Source organism: Hemitrygon akajei, chromosome 22 (assembly GCF_048418815.1).
Source record: "Hemitrygon akajei chromosome 22, sHemAka1.3, whole genome shotgun sequence".
Taxonomy (NCBI): domain Eukaryota; kingdom Metazoa; phylum Chordata; class Chondrichthyes; order Myliobatiformes; family Dasyatidae; genus Hemitrygon; species Hemitrygon akajei.
Genome location: NC_133145.1, coordinates 53698755 through 53721922, shown reverse-complemented (window position 1 = coordinate 53721922; position 23168 = coordinate 53698755). Strand labels below are relative to the sequence as shown.

The window sequence follows — 23168 nt, the reverse complement described above, 5'->3', positions numbered from 1 at the left end:
ATCACTGATTGCTGCCTGTGCCATGTGCCAATGAGGGAAGGAATAGAATTAATTGGCGAATGAATATGTGGCTAAAGAATTGGTGCAGAGGGTAAGGTTTCAGATTTCTAGATCATTGGGATCTCTTCTTTGGAAGTTGTGATCTGTACAAATAGGACAAGTTACACCTGAACTTGAAGGGGACAAATATTCTTGTGTGCAGGTTTGCTAGAGGTGATAGGGAAGGTTTAAGCTAATTTTGGCAGGAGAACAGGAACCAGAGTGATAGGGCTGAGGATGGGGCAGTTGGTATGCAAGTAGATGCAGTGTTTAGTGGGACTTTGAGGAAGGACAGGCAGATGATATGCAAAAATTGCAGTCAGTGGGATGAATTGAAGTGTAACATAGGCAGAAAATAGAAAAGTGTAATGAATACAGGACTGAAGGTGTTAAGATTTGAATGCACAGTATACGAAATAAGGTAGATGATTTTGTAACACAATTAGAGATCGGTCAGTATGACCTTGTGGGCATCATTCAGTTGTGGCTGAAAGAAGGTGGCATGGTAGTATAGTGGTTAGCACAACACTTTACAGTACCAGTGACCTGGGTTCAATTCTGGCCACTGATCTGTAAAGAGTTTGACAGACAGACATACTTTATTGATCCCGAGGGAAATTGGGTTTTGTTACAGCCGCACCAACCAAGAATAGTGTAGAAATATAGCAATAAAACCATAAATAATTAAATAATAATAAGTTAATCATGCCAAGTGGAAATAAGTTCAGGACCAGCCTATTGGCTCAGGGTGTCTGACACTCCAAGGGAGGAGTTGTAAGGTTTGATGGCCACAGGCAGGAATGACTTCCTATGACGCTCAGTGTTACATCTCGGTGGAATGAGTCTCTGGCTGAATGTACTCCTGTGCCTAACCAGTACATTATGGAGTGGATGGGAGTCATTGTACAAAATGACATGCAACTTGGACAGCATCATCTTTTCAGACACCACCGTCAGAGAGTCCAGTTCCACCCCCACAACATCACTGGCCTTACGAATGAGTTTGTTGATTCTGTTGGTGTCTGCTACCCTCAGCCTGCTGCCCCAGCACACAACAGCAAACATGATAGCACTGGCCACCACAGCCTTGTAGAACATCCTCAGCATCATCCAGCAGATGTTAAAGGACCTCAGTCTCCTCAGGAAGTAGAGACGGCTCTGACCCTTCTTGTAGACAGCCTCAGTGTTCTTTGACCAGTCCAGTTCATTGTCAATTCGTATCCCCAGGTATTTGTAATCCTCCATCATGTCCACACTGACCCCTTGGATGGAAACAGGGGTGACCGGTGCCTTAGCCCTCCTCAGGTCCACCACCAGCTCCTTAGTCTTTTTCACATTAAGCTGCAGATGATTCTGCTTGCACCATGTGACAAAGTTTCCCATCGTAGCCCTGTACTCTGCCTCATCTCCCTTGCTGATACATCCAACTATGGCAGAGTCATCAGAAAACTTCTGAAGATGGCAAGACTCTGTGCAGTAGCTGAAGTCCGAGGTGTAGATGGTGAAGAGAAAGGGAGACAGGACAGTCCCCTGAGGAGCCCCAGTGCTGCTGACCACTCTGTCTGACACACAGTGTTGCAAGCGCACGTACTGTGGTCTGCCAGTCAGGTAATCAATAATCCATGACACCAGGGAAGCATCCACCTGCATCACTGGATCTTTACAATCTTGGCACTGTGTTTGGGGGTCATCGTCCTGCTGCAGAATGAAATTGGCGCCTCCCTGATGGTATTGTGTGATAGATGAGAATCTGTTGGAAATTCTCAGCGTTGAGGATTCCATTAATTCTGACCAGATCACAAACTCCATTTGCAGAAACACAGCCCCAAACTTACAGGGAACCTCCACCATGCTTCACTTTTGGCTGCAGACACTTATCTGCACCCTCCAACTCTTTTACAGACAAATTTTTATTTTTATTCGAAAAGTAGTCTATTACATAATACATTACCTTCTTTACATAAGTACAAAAATGTCTCCAACATTTAATTTTTTGGAAAATGAATGCTTGGAAATCTAAAATTTTCTTTTCTACTGACACACTAATGTAGAAGACAAAAAAAAAATCTAAAACAAAATTAATATAAAAAATCTAGGGTGCCCAAGATTTTGCACAGTACTGTACTTAATTGAAAGGGAGGTACATACTATAACATTAAGTGCATGTATTTCACTAGCAGCTATCTCATCATCTGAGCAGTTTTTTTCCAATCATATATTAGAATGTGAAGAAAGGGCAATGAATCAAAATGTAAAGGATTTTTTTTAGAATTAAGAAAAATGTTGTACCTTGAGATCACCAATTGAATACCCTTTCCTAAGTGAGATCTGGAAAACATTCAAAGTGCTGATATATGCTGCTAACCGAGATAGGCTCTGTTTTCCACTGCCTCCAACTCCCACAAGTAGGGCATTTCCTCTTGGGGATTCTAAGATACGATTTATCCTACAAATGTGGGCCATTGCATCTTCAAACAGAACCTGTAGAGATGAGATTTTTAACAAAACATGTTTTAAAAATGATGGTCTATGAAGACTTAGCCCACTGAAAGCACAAATATTGTGTTTGGTTCAATAAAAAATTCCAAAGAACACACCAAAGTTTTCATCATTAAAACATTACTCATCTGAATAAAATTATCTTTCATATCTACTCTGAATAACAGAGTCGTTGTGTGGCATACCTGCGATTCTGCTCATTGGAAAAGTTAATCAACTTTTTTTGCTAGATGAGTTAAAAGGAATCAAATAACTCTAAGATCATCTCTGGGATTGACTGGTGTCCATATTAGTGTTAATGGGGACCTTTAAATTAGGGATCTGTAGATATTAGTACTATTGGTGACTGTGCTCTGACACAAACTTTGACAGGTGTACTGCTGAAGGGCAAAGAAATATGTTGTCTTGGACACCAGGCCCCTGTTACTGTGCAAGAATACAGCAGATGCAATGGTTTTTATTGTAGCCTAATTGCTGCGTTATGATAGAATAGGTTAGCATTCACTGCAGACTCAGCCCAGTACACCACACACACTTGCTTCCACTCCACTGAAAATACCAACATTAGGCACTGCCTCAAGAAGGTAATATCTATTATTCAAGATCTTCACTGTCCAGGCCATGTCATTTTCTCAGCTACCACCAGCAGCTGGTAAACCTTATAAATTAAACAGATTTGGAGGAATCAGTAAAAATGCAAGGGAACTATAGAAATCTGAGGGGGCACAACTAGAACAGAGAGGATCACAGGAGGATGCATGGTTTGGTAGGTTAGTGGAATGATATGAAGTAACAGACATTGTTGATTAGCTGATTTTAGCCAAAGCAGCCCAAGAATTTTCTTAGAGAGAGGGAGGAGGAAGCATGAAAAATTAGTTTAAGAAGATGGTTGAGAAGGGATAGATGATCTTTTCACATCCACAATCTTTCAGACCATTCTATCAAAAGGTCATTGACCTTAAATGAAAATTGTGTTTTTCTTTTCATATATGCTGCTTGATTTTGAGTATTTACAGCATTTTCAGTTTTTATTTAATATTTATAACATTTACAGTTTATCACTATTTAATTACAGTAGAGCCTGGTTACTCACTACAAGCCTGATATGAGCTGACTATATGGGTTGGATTTGTGATTAGCTTTTTTTGAGAGGTTGGATATTGCTGGACTGTGCCACATCACTTTGGCTTATTTTCAGTCAGAATGATACTCTGAATATGCAAACAACATTCTTAAGATTGTTATATTTACAGCAATAGTCAGTTTCAGTTGGGTTGAGTTTGGGAAAATATAAATAATTGGGCTTGAGGTGGGTTCATGCTATTAGATGTCAGATCTGGATCTGTTTGGAGTACAATTTGAGACTCCAATTTGCATTTCAGAAAAAGCAACTAGAAAAAATCATCACTTTCTGGAATAATACTAGACTGATGAAAAGAGTTGGCAAATGACAGGCGATCTTGACAATAATTCCAAAATAATCCAAAACCAAATGCAGCAGCAGGAGACACAAGAGACTGCAGAGTCCACAGCAAAAGACAACAGTTGAAGGAACTCAGCAGCTTGAGTAGCGTTTTTGTGTGTGTTGGGGGTAGGAGGGGTGTGGGAAATTGTATGTAAACAAGTCATTGAACCCATTTTAGTCCTGAAAAAATAAATAACATAACCTATTTGTTAATTATGATGCTTTCACATTATTCAAAAACATGCTGACAAATGTGTTCACGAATTAACTATCCAATTAATTACTGAGGAATCCATCTTAACACAGAATGTTCATATAATAGTGTCTTTTATCCGTACCATTTCATACCACTTACTGAAGACTGTTCATAAACATCAAAAAACCTCAAGAATACTAAACATATAATGTTAATATCATAAATTTGAGTAGAAAATAAAGGATCATAACAGTATTACATTCAAAAATAGTTTTACTTCTATTAATTCAATGTAATCTTTTAAACTACTCACCAAATTCATTGCTGCATTGATTTCATTGTAGCTGTCCAGAGCATCCACTAACAGTCTATTCAGAGCTGGCCAGCTATCCACAGATAAATACTTAGGTTCTCCAATACCAGTGGCAAAATGGCAATAAATATTGGGCTTTTGGAAAAGACTGGACTCATCCATATCCTAACCATACAAAACATATTGGTTTAATTAAAAGTTATAATACCATAAAATTGGGTAATTATCAGTTCCCAGCATTATGGTTTATTCCTTTGTAAACTACCAAGTATAAAATATAAGCTATTTTTCAATCTGATTATGAATTGCAAGATAGCATTTAGTTTAGATGACGTAGGTAAGAGGGATACTGTTCCAGTTAGCGGATGGGTCAAGAAGTGGAGGACTCAAGTTTAAAATGAAATATGAGGTGAAACTCATTTATTCAGAGTACTTTGCAATCCACTGCTTTAAGGATGGTGGAAACAGAAACCACTACTATCATAAGAATGAAATCAGATAGGTATTTGTGAAAGAACCTCTTGAAGGGCTACCTAGAAACAGCATGAAAATGAGACTAATGAGATACCTCTGCCAGCAGCCAACATAGATTCAATGTGTTCAGTGGCTCCTCTCTGTGCTTTGACTTATGCTATGATTTAAATCTATGATTTATGAAGCTTTTTTAATCCAGCATTGAAATAATTAGTTAAGACAAATCTCTTTTTAGCAGTTTCTGAAATTATTGCCTTTTACTTGAATGATAATTTCAAAAGCATAGACGATTAATTACCGCAAAGCACATTTTAAGCATGTGCTGTTGATGTCTTGGAAAGTTCTCTATGTCATTTTCATCAACTAATTTATCACCATAAACTCGGGAAGTCTCATGTAACAGAAGTCGAACTAAGTCATGATTAGTTTTTGCACATTCTGGCGTTGCAAACAAAAAACCCTGCAATAAGGTAAAGTATACTTTTTTAAAAATGCTTACAATTCATGACAAAATTATTAACTCTTGAAGTTACTCTGAGAAAATATGCATGCAGAGTTCAGCAGTGTTAATAATAATAATAGGTAGTAGTTTATTGATCCCAAATGGGAAATTATTTTGTTACTGCAGCAACATTTAAAAACACACTTAGCAATAATAAATAATATTAACTAATAATTTACCAATGTGCAATAATGTGCAACACTATGCAATAATAATGTAGGAAATAATTATACTATTGTACAATGACGTGTGTTCTCCTATTGCACAGAAATGAACTATTGTATATGCTTATTGCATTTGGTAGGAAAGATTTTCTGTAATGATCCTTGCAACAGACAAGCTGAATGAGCCTGTTTGAAAATGTGCTCCACTGCTTATTCAGTAGGTTATAAAGAGGATGTCCCTGATTGTCCATAATGGATAATTATTTAGTTACCTGCTCTCCACCACTAACTCAAAAGAGTCCGGGTTGTAGCTAAGGACTGATCCAACCTTTTTGATGAGCTTATTTAGTCTTTTTGCATCACCAGCACCAATGTTGCTCCCCCAACACAAAGCCACAAAGACTGTACTCACTACAACAGACTTGGTGAAAGGTCTCCAACATCCTGCTGTACACATTGAAGGATCTCAGATTCCTTAGAAAATAGTCTGCTCATCCCGTTCTTATAAATTAATTAATGTTTATGAAGATAAGAAGAAACATGTGGAAATCCAAAGGGAGTAAAGGCACACAATGCATGAAAGAACACTAAAATTAAAATCTTTAAATTATTATGATACAGAGTCAAGTGATTTGCAAGGGAATACAGAATTTCTTTAAGATCATGGAACTAAAATTTTGAAGTCCTACATTGCTGAATACAGATACTATGCCAACTGTGCAGACTACTTGGAGTATGGCGATGGGTGCAACCTCCTTAGATTTTTCAGCAGATTAGCTGGGAACTTAATCTGCTTGCAAAAAGTAAAAAAAGATCTAATCAAGTCCTGCTGTTGAACTGAGTAATCTTTATCCTCAGAAAATCCAGCTACTGTCAGGAATCCTTCCTTACTTTGGAAACATGGGGTCAAATTTGCACACTCAATATAGGCTATGTGATAAATAGAATCTTAAAAACTTTAATACAAGCACCCACAATGTAACAGGATTGCAGGAACTGTTTGGAAAACAGCAGCAGATAACCCACTGGAAGACTGGAATTAAGGACAATAGCAAAAGCATTGTTTCTTTTTACTAAACAGATCACAGAACATTAAAGCACAGTACAGGTCCTTTGGCCCACGATGTTAAAACATAGAAAACCTACAGAACATTACAGGCCCTTCAGCCCACAATGGTGTGGCGAACATGTACTTATTTTAGAAATTTCCTCCGGTTATCCATAGTCTTCTATTTTTCTCCATGTACCTGTCCAGGAGTCTCTTAAAAGACCCTATTGTATCTGCCTCCACCACCGTCTCTGGCAGCCCATTCCATGCACTCACCACTCTTTGCATAAAAATCTTACCCCCGACATCTCCTCTGTACTACTTCCAAGCACCTTAAAACTGTGTCCTCTCGTGTTAGCCACTTCAGCCCTGGGAAAAAGCCTCTGACCATCCACACGATCAATGCCTCGATGTTGTGCCAACCTTTTAACCTACTCTAAATCAATCTAACCCTCCAACATAGCCCTCCATTTTTTTTTATCATGCAAGAACTTATCTAAGAGTTTCTTAAATGTCCCTAGCGTATCTGTCTCCACCATCATCCCTAGCAGACATTCACACATCCCTAGCAGACATTCCACACACCCACCACTCCATGTGTAAAATCTTACTTCTGACAACCCCCCCTATACTTTCCTCCAATCATGCTCCCCTGCCCCCTCGGTGTTATGTTAGCCATTTGCACCCTGGCTATCCACTCAATGTATGCCCCTTATCATCTTGTACATTCTGTTAATTCACCTCTCACCATTAATCTTCTTTCACTCCAAAGAGAAAAGCCCTAATCCGTGCAACCTCTCTCCATAGATTGCAAGCTAGGATGTAAGGTTTCAACTTCCCAAACATTGATTAGACTATACTTTGAATAATGTGCATATAGACTCTTAGGTACATCAAGGAGGAGTTTTTAATATACATATTTTTACTTTGCTCCATGGTAGATTTGAAAAAACAAAGCAATGATAGACCATTGATCATTTTGTATATAATTACAAATTGAATGTAAATATGCATGAAGTAAAAATAGTAATAAAAAGAATTACAGAAGTAATATCAGCTGCATGTGACAGTATATTCAGAGAAATAAAATGTAATACTGTACCTGGAAGACATTAGAAAGGTCTCTCAAATTAAAGATATAATGAAATTTTATGGCAGTTGGCAGGTAAGATGATGCTATTTTCTGATGCAAAGCTGTCAATAAAACATGAAGTTTTAAAAAAGCCTTAAATGTCATAATGTCACTCTTAAAAACATTAAAAAGCATTGATTTGACAATTGTGCCAGTATTATTAATCCAATAGAACTATAGGATGAAGTCCAAAACAGTGGCAAGCAGAAGCAGCAGAGAAGTAAACTTTAGAGAAAAATAGTAAGATATGCTTCTTCAGAATTAATATGGAATGGATTACGGGTTAGGTGAGGTGGGGGAAAATTGTTTTTCCCATGTTGCTATCTTGAGCTCCTGGTTACAATCTATTGCAGCTCCCTTGTCCATTCCCACACTGACCTGTTTGTTGTCAACCTCCATCAATGCCATGGTGCGGCCAAACACAAACCATAGGAAGAGCACTTCCTATTCCACCCAAGTAGACTACAACCAATGGCTTGAACATTTAATTCCCTAATTTCAGGTAATCCACACCTTATGGCCTCCCTTCTAAAGCCATCATCCTCTACAGCCCACGACTTTCCAATTTCTCCTCACCAACTGTACCTGGTTCCATCTGCCTACCACACTCCACTCACAGTGTCCCCTAGTGGTTCCCATCTTCCAATCATCCCTCCATTATCTAATTCTACTTACCATCTTCCTGATGTTTTAGGATCCTGAAACTGCAGCACCTTGTTGTTTCTACTCATGCACTCACAACCTGTGATTATCCCCACCTTTCCTTCTTCACTTTCCTCCATCTGCCCTCCAAACCCTCCTAACCTATTGCTTGCCAGTTTCTGTCTCACACCTTCCTCTTACTTCTTTATACTGGCTACTTATTCCATCAGACATAGAAGCAGAATTAGGCCATTCAGCCCATCAAGTCTGCTCTGCCATTCCATCATGGCTGATTCCAGATCTCACTCAACTCCACACACCTGTCTTCTCTCCATAACCATTGATGCCCTGACCAATCAGAAAACCATCAACTTCAGCCTTAAATATACCCACGGACCTGGCTTCCACCGCAGTCTGTAGCAGAGCATACCATGGATTCACTACTCTCTGGCTAAAAAAAATTCCTCCTTGCCTGTTCCAGAAGGTCACCCCTCAATTTTGAGGCTGTGCCTTCTAGTTCTGGATATGCCCAGAGGAAACATCCTCTCCACATCCACCCTATCTAGTCCTTTCAACATTTCATTAACATTAACAGAGACATGGTTTCAAGCGGACAGGGCCTGGGAAATGAATATTCAAGGATATAGTTTTCTCAGTGAAAACTGATGCAAAGTACCATTAAGTTCATCTGCCATTTCTTTGTCCCCCATTACTATCTCACCAGCATCATTTTCCAGTAGTCCAATATCACTCTCACCCCCCCCCCCCTTTACTCTTTATATAACTGAAAAAAACTTTTGGTATCCTGCTTTATATTATTGGCTAGTTTGCCTCGTATTTCATCTTTTCCCTTCTTATAGCCGTTTTAGTTGCTCCTTGTTGGATTTTAAATGCTTCACAATCATCCACATTTGCAATCACTTTTTCTACCTTATGTGCCCTTTCCTTGGCTTTTATGTAGTCTTTAACTTCCCTTGTCAGCCATGTTTGTCTACCCCTGCCATTTGAGAACAACTTTTTCAGTGGGACATATCTATCCTGCATCTTGTGAACTATTCCTAGAAATTTCAGCCATCTTAAGCCATTCCCTCTTTAAGCTCAAAGTCTTGATGCAGGGTCTCAACTCAAAATGTCAAATAGCCCTTTATCTCCACAGATGTTGTTTGACCTACTGAGTTCCTCCAGCAGTTTTCTTCTAGCTCCAGGGGAGAAGGATAGATCTTGTTCCACCTTTCCTAAGGGCAAGGTTGTACAATTCCCTCAAAGCATTATGGAATATTGACACCTCAAGTACTGCAGAGGTTCAAGAAGTTTCAGAGACTAGCTCTCTATGTGCAGCGGTCAACATAACTCAGTGGTCATTTTCTTTGAAAATTAGTCTTTGCATACATTGCTTCTTCATTATGTATACACGTCAGAAACATCTGTCTCCCTCTCCTCCTTCAGCATTGGAGAAACTTAAGAAATAGAAGATCTTGACTAATTCCATATCTCAAATCCAGTGTCCTGATTATCCAGGAACCGGCGATTTCCTTAGTATTGACAGATAGTTGATCTCTTGAATATATTCAACAACTAAGCATCTACAGCCCTCTGGGCTGAGAATGCAAAAGATTTACATTGTGCAACTAGGAGCTTTCTTCTCATCTCTGTGGAAAATGCCAATCACAATATTTGAATTTCATCTCAACATCCTCCTGTCAGTCCCTTTCAGAACCTTATGCATCAGCAATGCAATGTCTCCTCAAATATAAACCTTCTTGTAACAGGAATAAACTTTATGCATCTAAAATTATACCATATCTAGAGTAAGTATATTCTGGCTTTGGTAAGGATGCCAAAACAGCACAGCATATTCCACCTATAGATCCTGTTCTCTAATAGAGAAGTCTACCTTTGAGCTCCCACCTCCAGTGTTAAATACATTTCCAGTCCAGTAAATACACATTAAGCTGAATAAATGCACGCTTTAAAAGACACAGAACTTTGGTAATTAATAAACAAATATAGATTTGATTAATAGAAAAAAAGACATAGGAATGCCAAGAGTTTCTTTTGTTTCTTTATGCATTTACCAAGGGCTGCAGTGACCAGCTGTGAATGGAACTTTATCACAGGTGATGGAAAATTTTGATTCACTAAGTGTTGATAGAGGATAGCACTGTATATGGATTGAAGTGCATCTTGTCCTGGAAAACTCACAGCAAAAACACAGAAATGGCGCTGAAGTAACAAGATATATGAAAAAACATAATTATCTCTGTGACATAATAAATAATTTCAGACAGTGAAATCTTGAAATGGCAAAACTGCTTTCACAGTATATGGAGATTGACTATACATACAAACAGAACTACAGGCAAATTAAAATGCATCTAACTGAAAACAGTGGCAAATTTGTAAACAACTATGAATTCACAACATAATTGCTGACTGATAGCATAACTGAGAGCCAAAGGGGAAATATTCTTCTACTTAATTTGAAGACCCCTCAAACAAGAACTATTTAGCAAAGAACTGCAAAAAAGATTTAACAGATGTGTGAAATGGGCAACCTAACAAAAGATAAAAGATAATATTTATTTCCACTAGAGTTTCAAAGAGAAACGGGGAATTGATCTGAGTTTCTAGGATGCAGTAGATATGGAGAAGATCTTGTGAGAAAACCTACAACTGGGTTTATGCTTTTAAAATGCAGGGGCTGCCCAATTAAGACAAAGATGAGATTTTTCCACCTCTTGGAGGTTATATGTCTCTGAAGCCCTCTTCCTCAAAAGGTTAGTAGCAGCACAGACTTTGAATATTTTAAGGCATGGGTACGTAATTAAAGCAAACAAGGTGGTGAAATGTTATAGTAAGCAGACAAGAATGCATAGTTCAGTTTAAGACCAGATAAGCTATGATTTTATTAAGTAGTAGAGTGAATTCAATGACAATGCAGCCCACTTTTGGTCCTCATTTTTATGTTATGTGCTTCAGCTGAAACCTATTCAATGTTGCATTTCAAAACATTTTGTACGTTAAAGCAGTTTTTTCTTCAAGGTGCTGTAATAATATGAAAAGATGCAAAAGCACCTCTTCACTTACTGCTTACCTCAAATATTTCTGATAAATTCCATGTGCTGGTAACATTGATAAACTATAAAAACATGTACTAGGATAGCAGAAAACAATACCTTTAAAAGTGATTTGAGCAGATGAAAGTCATAAAATTTAAACGGAAAATAAACATGTCCATTTATAGTTGTAATCAATCTTATAATCACACCTAGTTAAATTTTTGTAAGGTTTATTAACAGAATTATCTTATGAAAATAAATACTGATGAGAATTAAAGGATCCCACATGGCCTGTTCTGTTCCTTACTCCTGTTGATTATCTATTTACTGCTGTGTTGTGATTTCTTCACTAAGAATTTTCTCATTTGTCCTAATTACTTTTTCCTCAAATGCTCTCCTATCAAATTTCATATATAACAATGCGACTGAGTATTTTCACTTTGACTTTAAAGGATGATAGAAATTTAAATTTATAAAGTTGTGCAATAGGTGTTTTGCAGAGGAGAAATTCCAAAGAAATACTCAGGATAAATTTCCATTCTTTAGTATCAGATAATCCAAATGCTACATCAACCCAACTGACAAGAGTTATTTTATCTTGCCTGATCATTTAGCTGATTAGGTCAAAAATAGATTTGGCTGACACCTGTCTGGATATATTGTTGAATGCAAGCTGAATCCCTGATTCAACATTTTGGCTTTTTTTTGTTTCTGTTACAGGGAGATCATTAATTTACAGTGTAAGATTTTGTACAGAAAGCTCTGTTGCTTACTACATCTCTGATAATTTATTACTATATTTTATCTGATTTATTCTAATTACATATGGAGAAAATATAGGAGGAAATGTGAACCAGTGTTAAATTGCAAAACACATCATATTTGAAGCAAACCATTTGAATTACCTGAAGCCGAGAATCAATTGTAAAGCTACCTGCTGTGGGATTCATACAGGCAACATACTGGCAATTATGAATATCTTTCAATGTCAACTTGATCTTATCATACCTAATGAGAAATTTACATATTACTTAAGGAGAAAATAATGTATTATATGCAAATTTATATTAAAACATTAAACAAGCTGTTTTTCAATACTGTATATTCATGATTATATGTATTGATATGAATGGTGTAATTTGCAGGAGGATAAATTGATAAAAAGAGGGGCCTTTAATTTTTGAATGGGAACACACAAGAAATGGGCTTCCACAGGAGGTTTAGTCAACTTTATTAGCACCTACAGGTTTTCTTCCAAATCAAATACAAATACTTTATTGTCACCAAACAATTGATACTAGAGCGTACAATCATCACAGTGATATTTGTTTCTGCGTTTCATGCTCCCTGAAGTACGAAGTTTAAATTACTTATCGAAGTAAATATAATAAAAATTTAAATTATAAATCATAATTAGAAAAGAGAAAAGGGAAAGTACGGTAATGCAAGTAAAGCAGTTATTCTGGGAAGCTCAGCAGCTTTAGGCATACAAAGACTGACTTGTTTGAAAACTGCTTGTCAAATACAAAAGGAAGTTAAAATTTCCTTTCACATGGAAAATAGAATCTCTAAATTTTAAACTACTATAAAAAACGGACTCAAAAAAAGTGACGTAATAAATGATAGAGCAGAAAGCTACATTCACAGACCTTTAATAATGGTGACTTCTTGCACAAGACTTTTACCTATGATGGTATGGTGACTTGAATATTCTGAAGCTTAAAAGTATCTAAGCAGATTACTCACCAATGTCCATGATCCATGTGCTGTCTGATTAATGTGTGAGGTGTTACAGTTCCATACTTATCCACTTCAGGCATGTTCATATCATCAATAAAATATATTAATTTCTTAGTTCCAGTGGGGCCATAGTTTCTTCCTGTTTTCTTTTCCAATTGCTTCTCAAGAATAGCTAAAGGAAACTTAGACTTAATTCTTCAGTTTATTTATCTAGCAATATTAAATACTATGATGGAATCACAGAGTAGTATGGCACAGATAAAACCAGTCCATTCCAACAAAGGTAATCTCAATTTCCCATGTTTGGCTCATATTCCTCTAAACTCTACCTCTCTATGTACCTACCCGACTGCTTCTTAAATGATAGTATCATACCTGCCTCAACTACTTCCTCTGGCAGCTTATTAAATATACTCACAACTCTCTGCATGAAAAAGTTGCCTCTCAATTCCCTTTTAAATCTTTCCACTTCTCCGTCTATTTATGCCCCTGTTTTGGATTCCCCAAGCTCTGGGGAAAAAGACTATTACCCACCTTGTCTATACCTCTCACAACATTTCGAGGAATAAAGAACTAGCCTGGCCAACCCCTCCCAATAACTCAGGTCTTTTCTGCATTAGTTAATCAGTTTAACCACATCTTCCTTATAACAGGGTGATGAAAACAGTACATAGTTCTCCAGTTGTAGCTTCACCAAATGCTTATACAACTGAAAAATAATATCCAAACACCAGACTCAGTGCCTTAGCATGCAAAGATGTCTTTTTCACTATCCTGTCTACCTATGGCGCCGCTTTCACACTTCTACTCTTTGCTCCCTTTGTTATATTATATTCTCCAGTGCCATATCATTCATAGTATAAATACAAGGCTGGTTTGACTTTCCAAAATGCGTTATCTCAGATTTGTTTGTATTGAGATCCATTCCCACTCTTCAGCCCACTTCTTAACTGATCAAAATTTCCCTATAATCTACACCAACCTTCTTCACTATCAATGACACCTCCTAATGTTGTACCATCTGCAAATTTGCTGATCAAGCTTTCTGTCCTTGAATCCAAATCATTTATATAAATAACAAGTATCAAGGATCCCAACAAAGACTGCTGTGGCATACCACTAAAATCAATGGCCTCCATTCTGAGAAACACCCTTCAACCACCATTCTCTGCTTCCTACCTCTAGGAAATACTCAATCCAACTGACTAGCTTTCCTTGGATTCTATGGGATCTAACCTTCCAAGCTAGTTTACAATGGCCTTACTAAAGTCCAAATAGATAACGTCCATTATCGTACCCTCATCTACCTTTTTGGTTACTTCAAGAAAAAAAAATTCTAACAGATTTATCAAGCACAACTTTCATGCACAAAGCCATGCTGACTCCTCCTAGATATTCAAGATTTCTTTTGATCAATTTATTTTATATATGGTTTATGTATAATGATGTTTATTCATGTGATTCTTGCTAGAATTAGACTCTAGTCATTCAAAAATTAAAGGATCCATTAATTTCCTCTTGGATCAATTGATACATAGAAGTGGTTCATAACGGATAGTCTTTCTGAGTACTTCCAAGATTGTAAAGGTGCTTCTATGGCACAAGGATCCTTACATCTTAACTATGAACAAAGCCACTCCATATTCCACTGTTTCTTTAAGGCAACTCTGTCTTCATTATGAGAGAGATTTTCATAAAAGGTTGAGACAGCTTTTAATGCCTCAACCATGCAGCCTAAAAGATGCCCTCAACAACCACCCCAGGAAGATAAAAAAAACTCACATTGGACACATTCTTCAAACCCAGTAAATAAAATAGATACAGCACTTCTAATTATCTCATTGTGTTCTTCATGACATAATGGAATTATAAATGGTGTAAAATAATATCAAGATCAGAAAATTTGTGGTGTTATGTTACCAATTCATCACTGTAGGAAAATCAGGGGCAATATTCATTCTTGAAGTGTACCTTTTAGAGACCAAAACACTCATTAAATATTAGTTAAGGAGAGATATTTGTTTAATTGCTTATGCATGCTTGAATGAATGGAAGCAATACACATGACAAAATAGATTTTAAAATGGAACCAAAAATGATAAACATTTACTAAGCTACAAACCTGAAATAATAATTATTATCAATTTCTAGATTGTGAAAGAGAAGAATTTTAGTTTCTTTCATAAGGATTATGTATTTCAATGAACATTATTTGATGAAATTAATAACTTTTTAAAGTACAAAGATAAGGATATTTTTGGAGCATTTAAAAATGTTATTTAAAGGGATCCTCAGATGCTTATAAGCAAAATTATATAGATCTTTTAGAAATATATTTCTTACAGGACCTTGTGTGACTTAGAGCTTAGCAGATTCGAAACTTTAATGCCAATATAGGTTTAATCTTTTCAGAAACATCAGTTTGTATGTTTTCTTTCTGGAGATTTATCTAATAATCTCATTCTGGGAAAAAGAGGAAGGAGCAAACATGCTGGAAGAATGATAGAGAGGAATATACTGTGACCAGGCTTATGTCTTTTTGCTTTCTCAGATTTGTTGTCCCCATTCACCAGGCATAGGTCTTTCCAATCTCTAAGATATCTACTGTTCATATACTGGGCATATTTCCCTAAACTCTCCACTAAGCAAAAGTCTAAACCATGGCACTCTTGGAAAAATAAAAATATTTGCTTTTGAATGCATCTTGGTCCGAGAGGAAATTCAGACATTGCTGTGTTATACCACCAGTCGTTACAGCTAGTGACCAGGTTAAAGTGGCAATTTTCAACTATCTTAGTATAAAAGATTACATTTTGAAATACACTTATGGCTGCATCAGGATACCTCTTGGGTATCATACCATCACACATCTTCCTGCAGTTTTGCATGCCTAGTTTACCTGAATATATGCTTGCCATTTAAACCTTTCCAATGTCTTAAGCATCATTATATCTCCCACCATTAAATTGTAGCATTTTCTGCTGAGGTGATGCCTAGTAGCTTTTCCATAACCACAAACCATCAGAAATGGAAACAGAAGTGGGCCATTTTGTCCCTTGTGCCTGTTTTGCCATTCAATAAGACCATGGCTAAACTTAACTTCAGACTTCTTTCCTGAACTAGCACCATTTCTCTTGATTGTCTTAATGCATAAATATCAATCCAATTCCAAATGTTCACTTCCATCTGTGTGAAGAGATTTCTTCTCGACTCTATCTTGAATGGCTGATCCCTTTCATCTCAACCAGGATTCCTGGTTCTGGATGCTTCAGCCATGGATAACATCAATTCAGGTAAAAGATCCTTAATCAGAACATGAGTTGTTAACTCTGTTTTTCTTTCCAAAGACGTCACCTAACTTGCTGACTGCTTTTTGCATTTTCCTATTTTATTCCAGGTTTGCTACATCTACAATTCTTAAAATTCTTTGGGGGGGGGGGGGGGGAGGAAGGAATTATGTGTTCCAAAGAGATCACCTTTTTAAAAAAAAACTCAAGGTAAAGTCCCAGTCTGATTTATTTCTCCTCATATGAGAAACCAGTATTCCAGGAATTAATTGATGAACCTTTTGATGCACTACTTCTGTTGCAGAAATATCTTCCTTTCAGTTAAACAGAACTGAATATAATATTCTAGAATTGTCTCACTAGAGCCCTCTATAGATGGATAAAGGCATTTAAGTTCCTTTCCTCAAGATCTCATGCAATAAAGACCAACATACTATTTGCCCTGTTCATTATTTGTTAACTTTCATTAACTCAGGTTCCTCTGAATATCAACACTTTGCAACCTCTCACCTCTGAAATAAAACAAAATCACATTTCTTTCTTTTCTACAAAATGTAAATTTCTAACATATTGTATACAACAAAGATTATTGCCACTTCTGTCAGAGGCCTTTTCTCATGCCTTGACCAAATGTAATATTGAGAGAAAAATTATTAACTTATGATCATTTCAATACCTTGTAACATTGCAGAATTTGTGTAGAAGTTAAAAGGAACAGCCTGAATCACATATTCCTCAACATTAAGAGCATTTAGCTTTGCTCCCATGAGTACAGATTTTCCTGTTCCTGCATTTCCTGCTAACATTACTGGCCGACCCATCTCAATCATTAGATCAATGAAGTAACGTAAGCGAATTGTCTCTGTTGTATGTACAAGAGCAGCCTTCATGATATAAAGTTGAAAAAAATATTAATTTTATAAGCCTGCATTTGATGCAGCTAAATTTTTAATATACTTATATATGGAAAGCAACTTTTACTAACATTTTTAATCAAACATTCATTCACATAAAGTCTTATAGATCAATGGTGACCATATTCAGAATAGAAAGATGTTAGATTACATTAGAGAATTCCAGCTATTATGTTACATTATCTGGCACTCGTTGCAAACTTTAGTGTGTCTCTAGTGATTAAGTTCGTTAACATCTGAACTTATTTAATAAAGCTGTGATCCTTTTTTAATGCAAAAAGTTCTGTGGTTATGCGTTTTCCATGGTTATGCAATTTCCTTAATTTTGCTTCACACACAAAGCTCCATGATTTTCATAGAAGTTCTTAAAAAAGATACATTTTAAATATGTAGCAAAAGAAAAATCCAAGGCAAAAACATTCATATATACAGTACATGCTTGCAAATCTGCTTATGAATTGCCATGGATTGTGGAAAGGATTGACTAAGTGGGAAAATATTTAAGCAGTATGAAAGTACAAAAGCTTTCATACATAAACTATATCAATTTGGTCAAGTGCACCAAATGTCACATTTCACAATTTGCTGATAATTAAATGCTCAGTCAAATTATTAATATAAAGAAAAAATAGAAAGGAGTTTTAAGAAAATACGGATGAGAAAGCATGGCAAATAGATTACTATATGGAAAAGTGTGTGGAAGTTATTCTAGAGTACATATCAGAAAACTAGATTATTTGTTAATTAGTGAGAGATTGTACTGTATTGATATTGAAAGAAATCTAGTTGTGCTTATAGAAAAATCTCTGCAGGCCAAAATACAGGTACATCAAGCAACTAAAAACGCAAATTATACGTTAGCCTTTAAGCATTTAACTTTAGCTTTTAAACACAAGAGCAGGGAAGTCTTACTGTAATCATTTAGGACCTAGGTGGGAATGCATCTTAAGTACTACGTACAGTTTCAGTCTCCTTAACCAAGAAAGGATATAGAAGGAGCACAACTAAGATTTGACCGTCAGATTTCAGTGCTAGCAGGTTTGCCACATGCTGCGAGCTAAAGTGTGATACTCCGTAGAGTTCAAAAGAATGTGAGAAGATGTAAATTCTTAAAGGTTTGACAGGCTACATGCAGTTAGATCCAGGATTGGGGGCATTGTTCCAGAATAAGGTATTTTAGAACTAAGAAAGAAGAAACATCTTTCTCAGGGGAACCTATGGAATTTCCTACCCTGGAAAGGAGAGTCAGTTATGTTCATTCAAATATGTCAAGTCCATACTTATTGTTCTAATAATAGATATGTCTGTCAAATAAAATAGTTCTATTCCGTTCACACTATCTAAACCTTACATTATTTTGAAAACATAATTATATTTTCTTTCATTCCTTTTACATCCTTGACAGGTAGGATGACCAGAATTTTACCAAATACGACAACTGTGGCCCAGTCAATTATATAGTTCTAGAATCACTTCACTGTGCTTATATTCTATGTCCCACCAATCAAAATAAAGTAACATGAAACTTCTTCCACCTCGAGAGATACATAAACACTTGAAGATGCTACCATTCCTCTAACATTTATCCTGAATTCCTTGTCTTGTTTGCTATCTCCAAACACATCGCCTCACAAATCTCTGTGCTGAATTTGATTTGTAACTTCTGCACCTAACAAACCAGTCCAGTGACATATTCCTGCAACCCAAAGCTTTCTTGTTATCAACCACACTGCCAACTTTGAAATTACAGCCATGACATATAACTCTGTCATTAATGGGTATACGTCACAAGATGCAATGGAACATGATGAACTGCATTCACTAAAATATCCATTAATAATTATTCCTTGTCTTCTCTTCCTTAGCAACTTTCTAATGAAAGGCCATCAATATGAAATGTCAACCTTTTCCTCCTTGCTACCTGACCTGTCATTCCATCATTCTCCAATTTTATTTCGGTTTTCTAGCAAGTGCAAGTTTTAACTTTTTATCCCAACTTGTCCCTTTGCCTTGTATATCAAAGTTTTATGTTCCAGTTCTTTTTTAATTTAGGAGTTTAAGAAATGCCTTGATGAAATACATGGAAACTGCATGAAATTAAATTTTCTCAAAAAGTTGGTTGGGTAGAACTATCCCTCAACAAAATCACATCTTGATTATTATCTCAGTACTGATGCAGTTTTGTGCCAAAATTTTGACACACTTTCCTTCCAGAGAATCTGCATGACACACTGAAGTCCTGCAGCACATTATTGCTCCAGATTCCAGCATCTGTAATCTCTTGTACCTCCTTGATTATTTAATTCTTGATTATCCAAACCCATCTAAATGCTGATTTTGCCATGCTCAGGAATTATTTTTCAACAACTCTGAAATGCTCTGAGGGAGTCCTCCAGTATTTATAAAGTGGGTGCATGTATTTGTTGTGATCTGCTGCCACACAACCTCACAAAGCCTTACCTCTTACCTGAGTTGTGTTATGATGCTGTATTTTTTTTTAAAATAATGTATTTCTTATCACATCATAAAGGTTCTCAGTGAGTCATGATAACTTTGATTAAATAAAGTACAGCGAAATATAACTCTGATTGGGCACTGTCCAAGATCCACATATAACTAGATCTCTCTCGCTCTCTCCATCACTAATTCCATTGATTTAAATCTCTGCAGTTTTAACAATGACTGGCACTACTTCAATCTCATGACAAGGAAACTGCTGTCCAAAATGTTGTCATATTTCAAATCACATTCAGCTACACAATCCACTTTACATACTTGTTCAAACTTCATTACCAGTGAATTTTCCCCCAGTTATTCAATCCAGCAGCACTGCTATTTTCACCTACTATTTGTAATTCCATCACTGCCTTATTTGCCATTTACCCAATTAATTTTATAAAGCTGCTCAAAAATTACCCTTTTGACCTCATCTTAGTTTCCTGTGCAAAGGTCTGCTTTTGTGCCAGTTCTAATGAAAATCAATCCAGTGACTTGAAATATTTACAATTCCTCTCTCAACAGACAGGTGTCTCACTGCTGCACATTGCTGGTATTTTCCATCTTTGTTCCCTTATTGCTTTGCAAATACTCTTGATATATTTTTGTATATTAAACAAACCACATAAATGCAATTTTATCATATTCATTTCCATACGGAAATTTTCAACACTCGATTCTCATTCTTAGAGGCCTAGAGACTGTGCTGGAGTTTGCTTCTATGGACAAATAGTTGTCCTCAAATACTTCTACTGATTTCAGAAAACAAGTGCTATCACCATTACTCTTTGGGCCAATGCAGATGAATGAATAAGACATGAATCTTCATGGTCTATAAGACCCAGTACTATGTCATAAACGACATTTGCATGAAAGCTAAAGCAAAAACATGAGGACGATATTAAAAGTTTTTAAATAAAAATATATATTTTTGAATTATGTACCTGAAGTGGAGAATCAGAATCCAATTCAAATGCAGGCACTTTTTCTGACCAAGATATGAACCTCTTTGTTTCTGAATCAATATAATAATCAAATACAGTCCCTTGGGATGGGAACTTGACAGTTTTAAATTCATTCACCCACCATTTGCTGAATTCAACACGATAATCCACAAGCTGTAAAGAGTAATGTATAAATATGATCAAAATATTTTATGTATATACGCATTCAAAATATTGCACAACTTAACGTCTTTCAATGAACATACTGTTTTTACCACATCTATTCAATTCTTAGAAATTTGATTGACCAGGAAAATCTATCATCTTCTCAAGCAATTTAAAAATCATATATGTAATAAATGGAAATAGAGGTATCATTCAGAATTCTGGAGGACCACTGCTTGCAGAATTTTCTTGTTCACTCCTCCATCTCCACCAATACCTATAACTGAAAAACATCTTCCCTGAAATTGCAGAAAATATAATGCCCCATCTTTTACCTTCTCCTTTTCACCATTCAGTATTCCAATCATATTTTACAGCTGAAAAGTTATTAATCCCCATTTCTTTCAATGTAGTACATTAAAGTTGTTATTCACATTATATTTTACAAAAGGGAGAATAAACACAAATTAGATAGTCACGATGTTATAATCTTTCTCTGATTTAGAAATCTGATTATCATAATCTGTAAGAAGACTATCTTGATGAATCATAGGCAAGCTCTCAGATTGCACTTCCCATGGTCTACAGCCATAGGGATCCTATGAAAGGTGATTACAACTTAAGGACCCAGTCAAGGATGATCCAGCCCTGCCAGTTTCTAATAATATTTGATTGCAATCAATTACATTATTTTAACAAGAATGGAACATGCAAGGAATCAGATCAGGCGATAATAACAAATGACAAATTTGATTGAACCTAAAGTACTTTATTTTGCACCCAGGACTTACCTGATCTTGAAACATTGTACCTCCAAAACCCCAAACACAAGTAAACACAAAATATAGTTCATAGAGTTCCTTGGGAGAATCAGCAGGTACAGTGGCTGGGGTCAAAAGGCACTCCATCAGGTGAAGAACTGTCTGCACCATGGTGATCTCTGGAAGTGGAGTAATCTTCTTAAATCCTGTACGCAACTTTTCAAGACAGATCGGAAAATATTTATCGAACAATATTAGAAGATTTGCCTTTTCCGACTGTACCTCACGACTTTCAATCCAGCTAGCTACCACACTGATACACAAAAGAGAAAGTTATTTAATTATTAATGAAAATACAAAGGGAATCAAGTTAAAATTTTTGAGTTCAATCTTACCATGTCCATGAATTTTTGCATATTTGACAAGATCAAGCAAAAAAACACAGAAACATTCCAACCAAAAATGCTCTCTTTGGCACACTAGATAAAATGTGTTTATGGTAGAAAAACAGCTCCCAACTTATAATGGACAATACTTTACTGATAAAGTGAGGTACCACAAACTTATCAAGGCTAAATATTTTCACAGGAACTACCAACAGGCCCAAGTGAGGAGAATTGAAGCTGCAGTCAGAGGAGGATTCAACCCGATCAGTCATTTCCTTAAGGTATAGTACATTCAGACAATCTGACTACCTGTGAAATGTGCATTCACAGTAACTAATAGCTGAAGAGGAGATTTGTGAGAGTAAGTGATTTGTGATCTTGAACCAGGTTACAGCATAATAGTGGAAGTACCATTGATAATGCCTGTAGAAGGTATAACACAATCTCAAAAAAAGCTTTGAAGTTAAAGCTGAGTTAGCTAACTTGCTATAATCCATAAATCTGAATTTGGAATCATGGAGTCAAAAAGTCACACAGCATGGAAACAAACTATTCAGTTCACTAGATCCATCTGACCTGCAAGCACCCATCCATATTAATCCTATTTCCTTGCACTTGACTTCTAACTTTTAATACCTAGGCAATTTAAGTATTTGTCCACACATAAGACCATAAGATTATAGGAGCAGAATTAGGCCATTTGGCCCATTGAGTCTGCTCTGCCATTTCATCATGGCTGATCCATTTTCCTTCTCAGCCCCAATCTCCCATCTTCTCCTTGTATCCCTTCATGCCCTGACTAATCAAGAATCTATCCACCTTTGCCTTAAATATACTGAATGATTCTGCCTCCATATCACTTAAATGCTGTCATCAACTCAGCTTCTACTACTATTTCTGGCAGTACTCATTACACCGGATGACAAAGCTCCTCAGATCCTC

At 36.4% G+C, this 23168-nt stretch overlaps 1 protein-coding gene across 1 annotated transcript in view; it reads right to left on the bottom strand.

Moving 5' to 3' along the window:
- The window catches only part of LOC140714860 (dynein axonemal heavy chain 17-like), a 249147-nt gene that overhangs the window by 75582 nt on the left and 150397 nt on the right, over positions 1-23168 (bottom strand). The window contains exons 44-53 of the mRNA XM_073026542.1: positions 21871-22153; positions 20915-21088; positions 17237-17444; positions 13280-13445; positions 12439-12541; positions 10550-10697; positions 7803-7894; positions 5285-5446; positions 4513-4677; positions 2329-2520 (exon numbers count right to left, since the gene is read on the bottom strand). Coding sequence (XP_072882643.1) covers positions 2329-2520; positions 4513-4677; positions 5285-5446; positions 7803-7894; positions 10550-10697; positions 12439-12541; positions 13280-13445; positions 17237-17444; positions 20915-21088; positions 21871-22153 — 1693 coding nt within the window. The remainder of the gene's footprint in view (positions 1-2328; positions 2521-4512; positions 4678-5284; positions 5447-7802; positions 7895-10549; positions 10698-12438; positions 12542-13279; positions 13446-17236; positions 17445-20914; positions 21089-21870; positions 22154-23168) is intronic.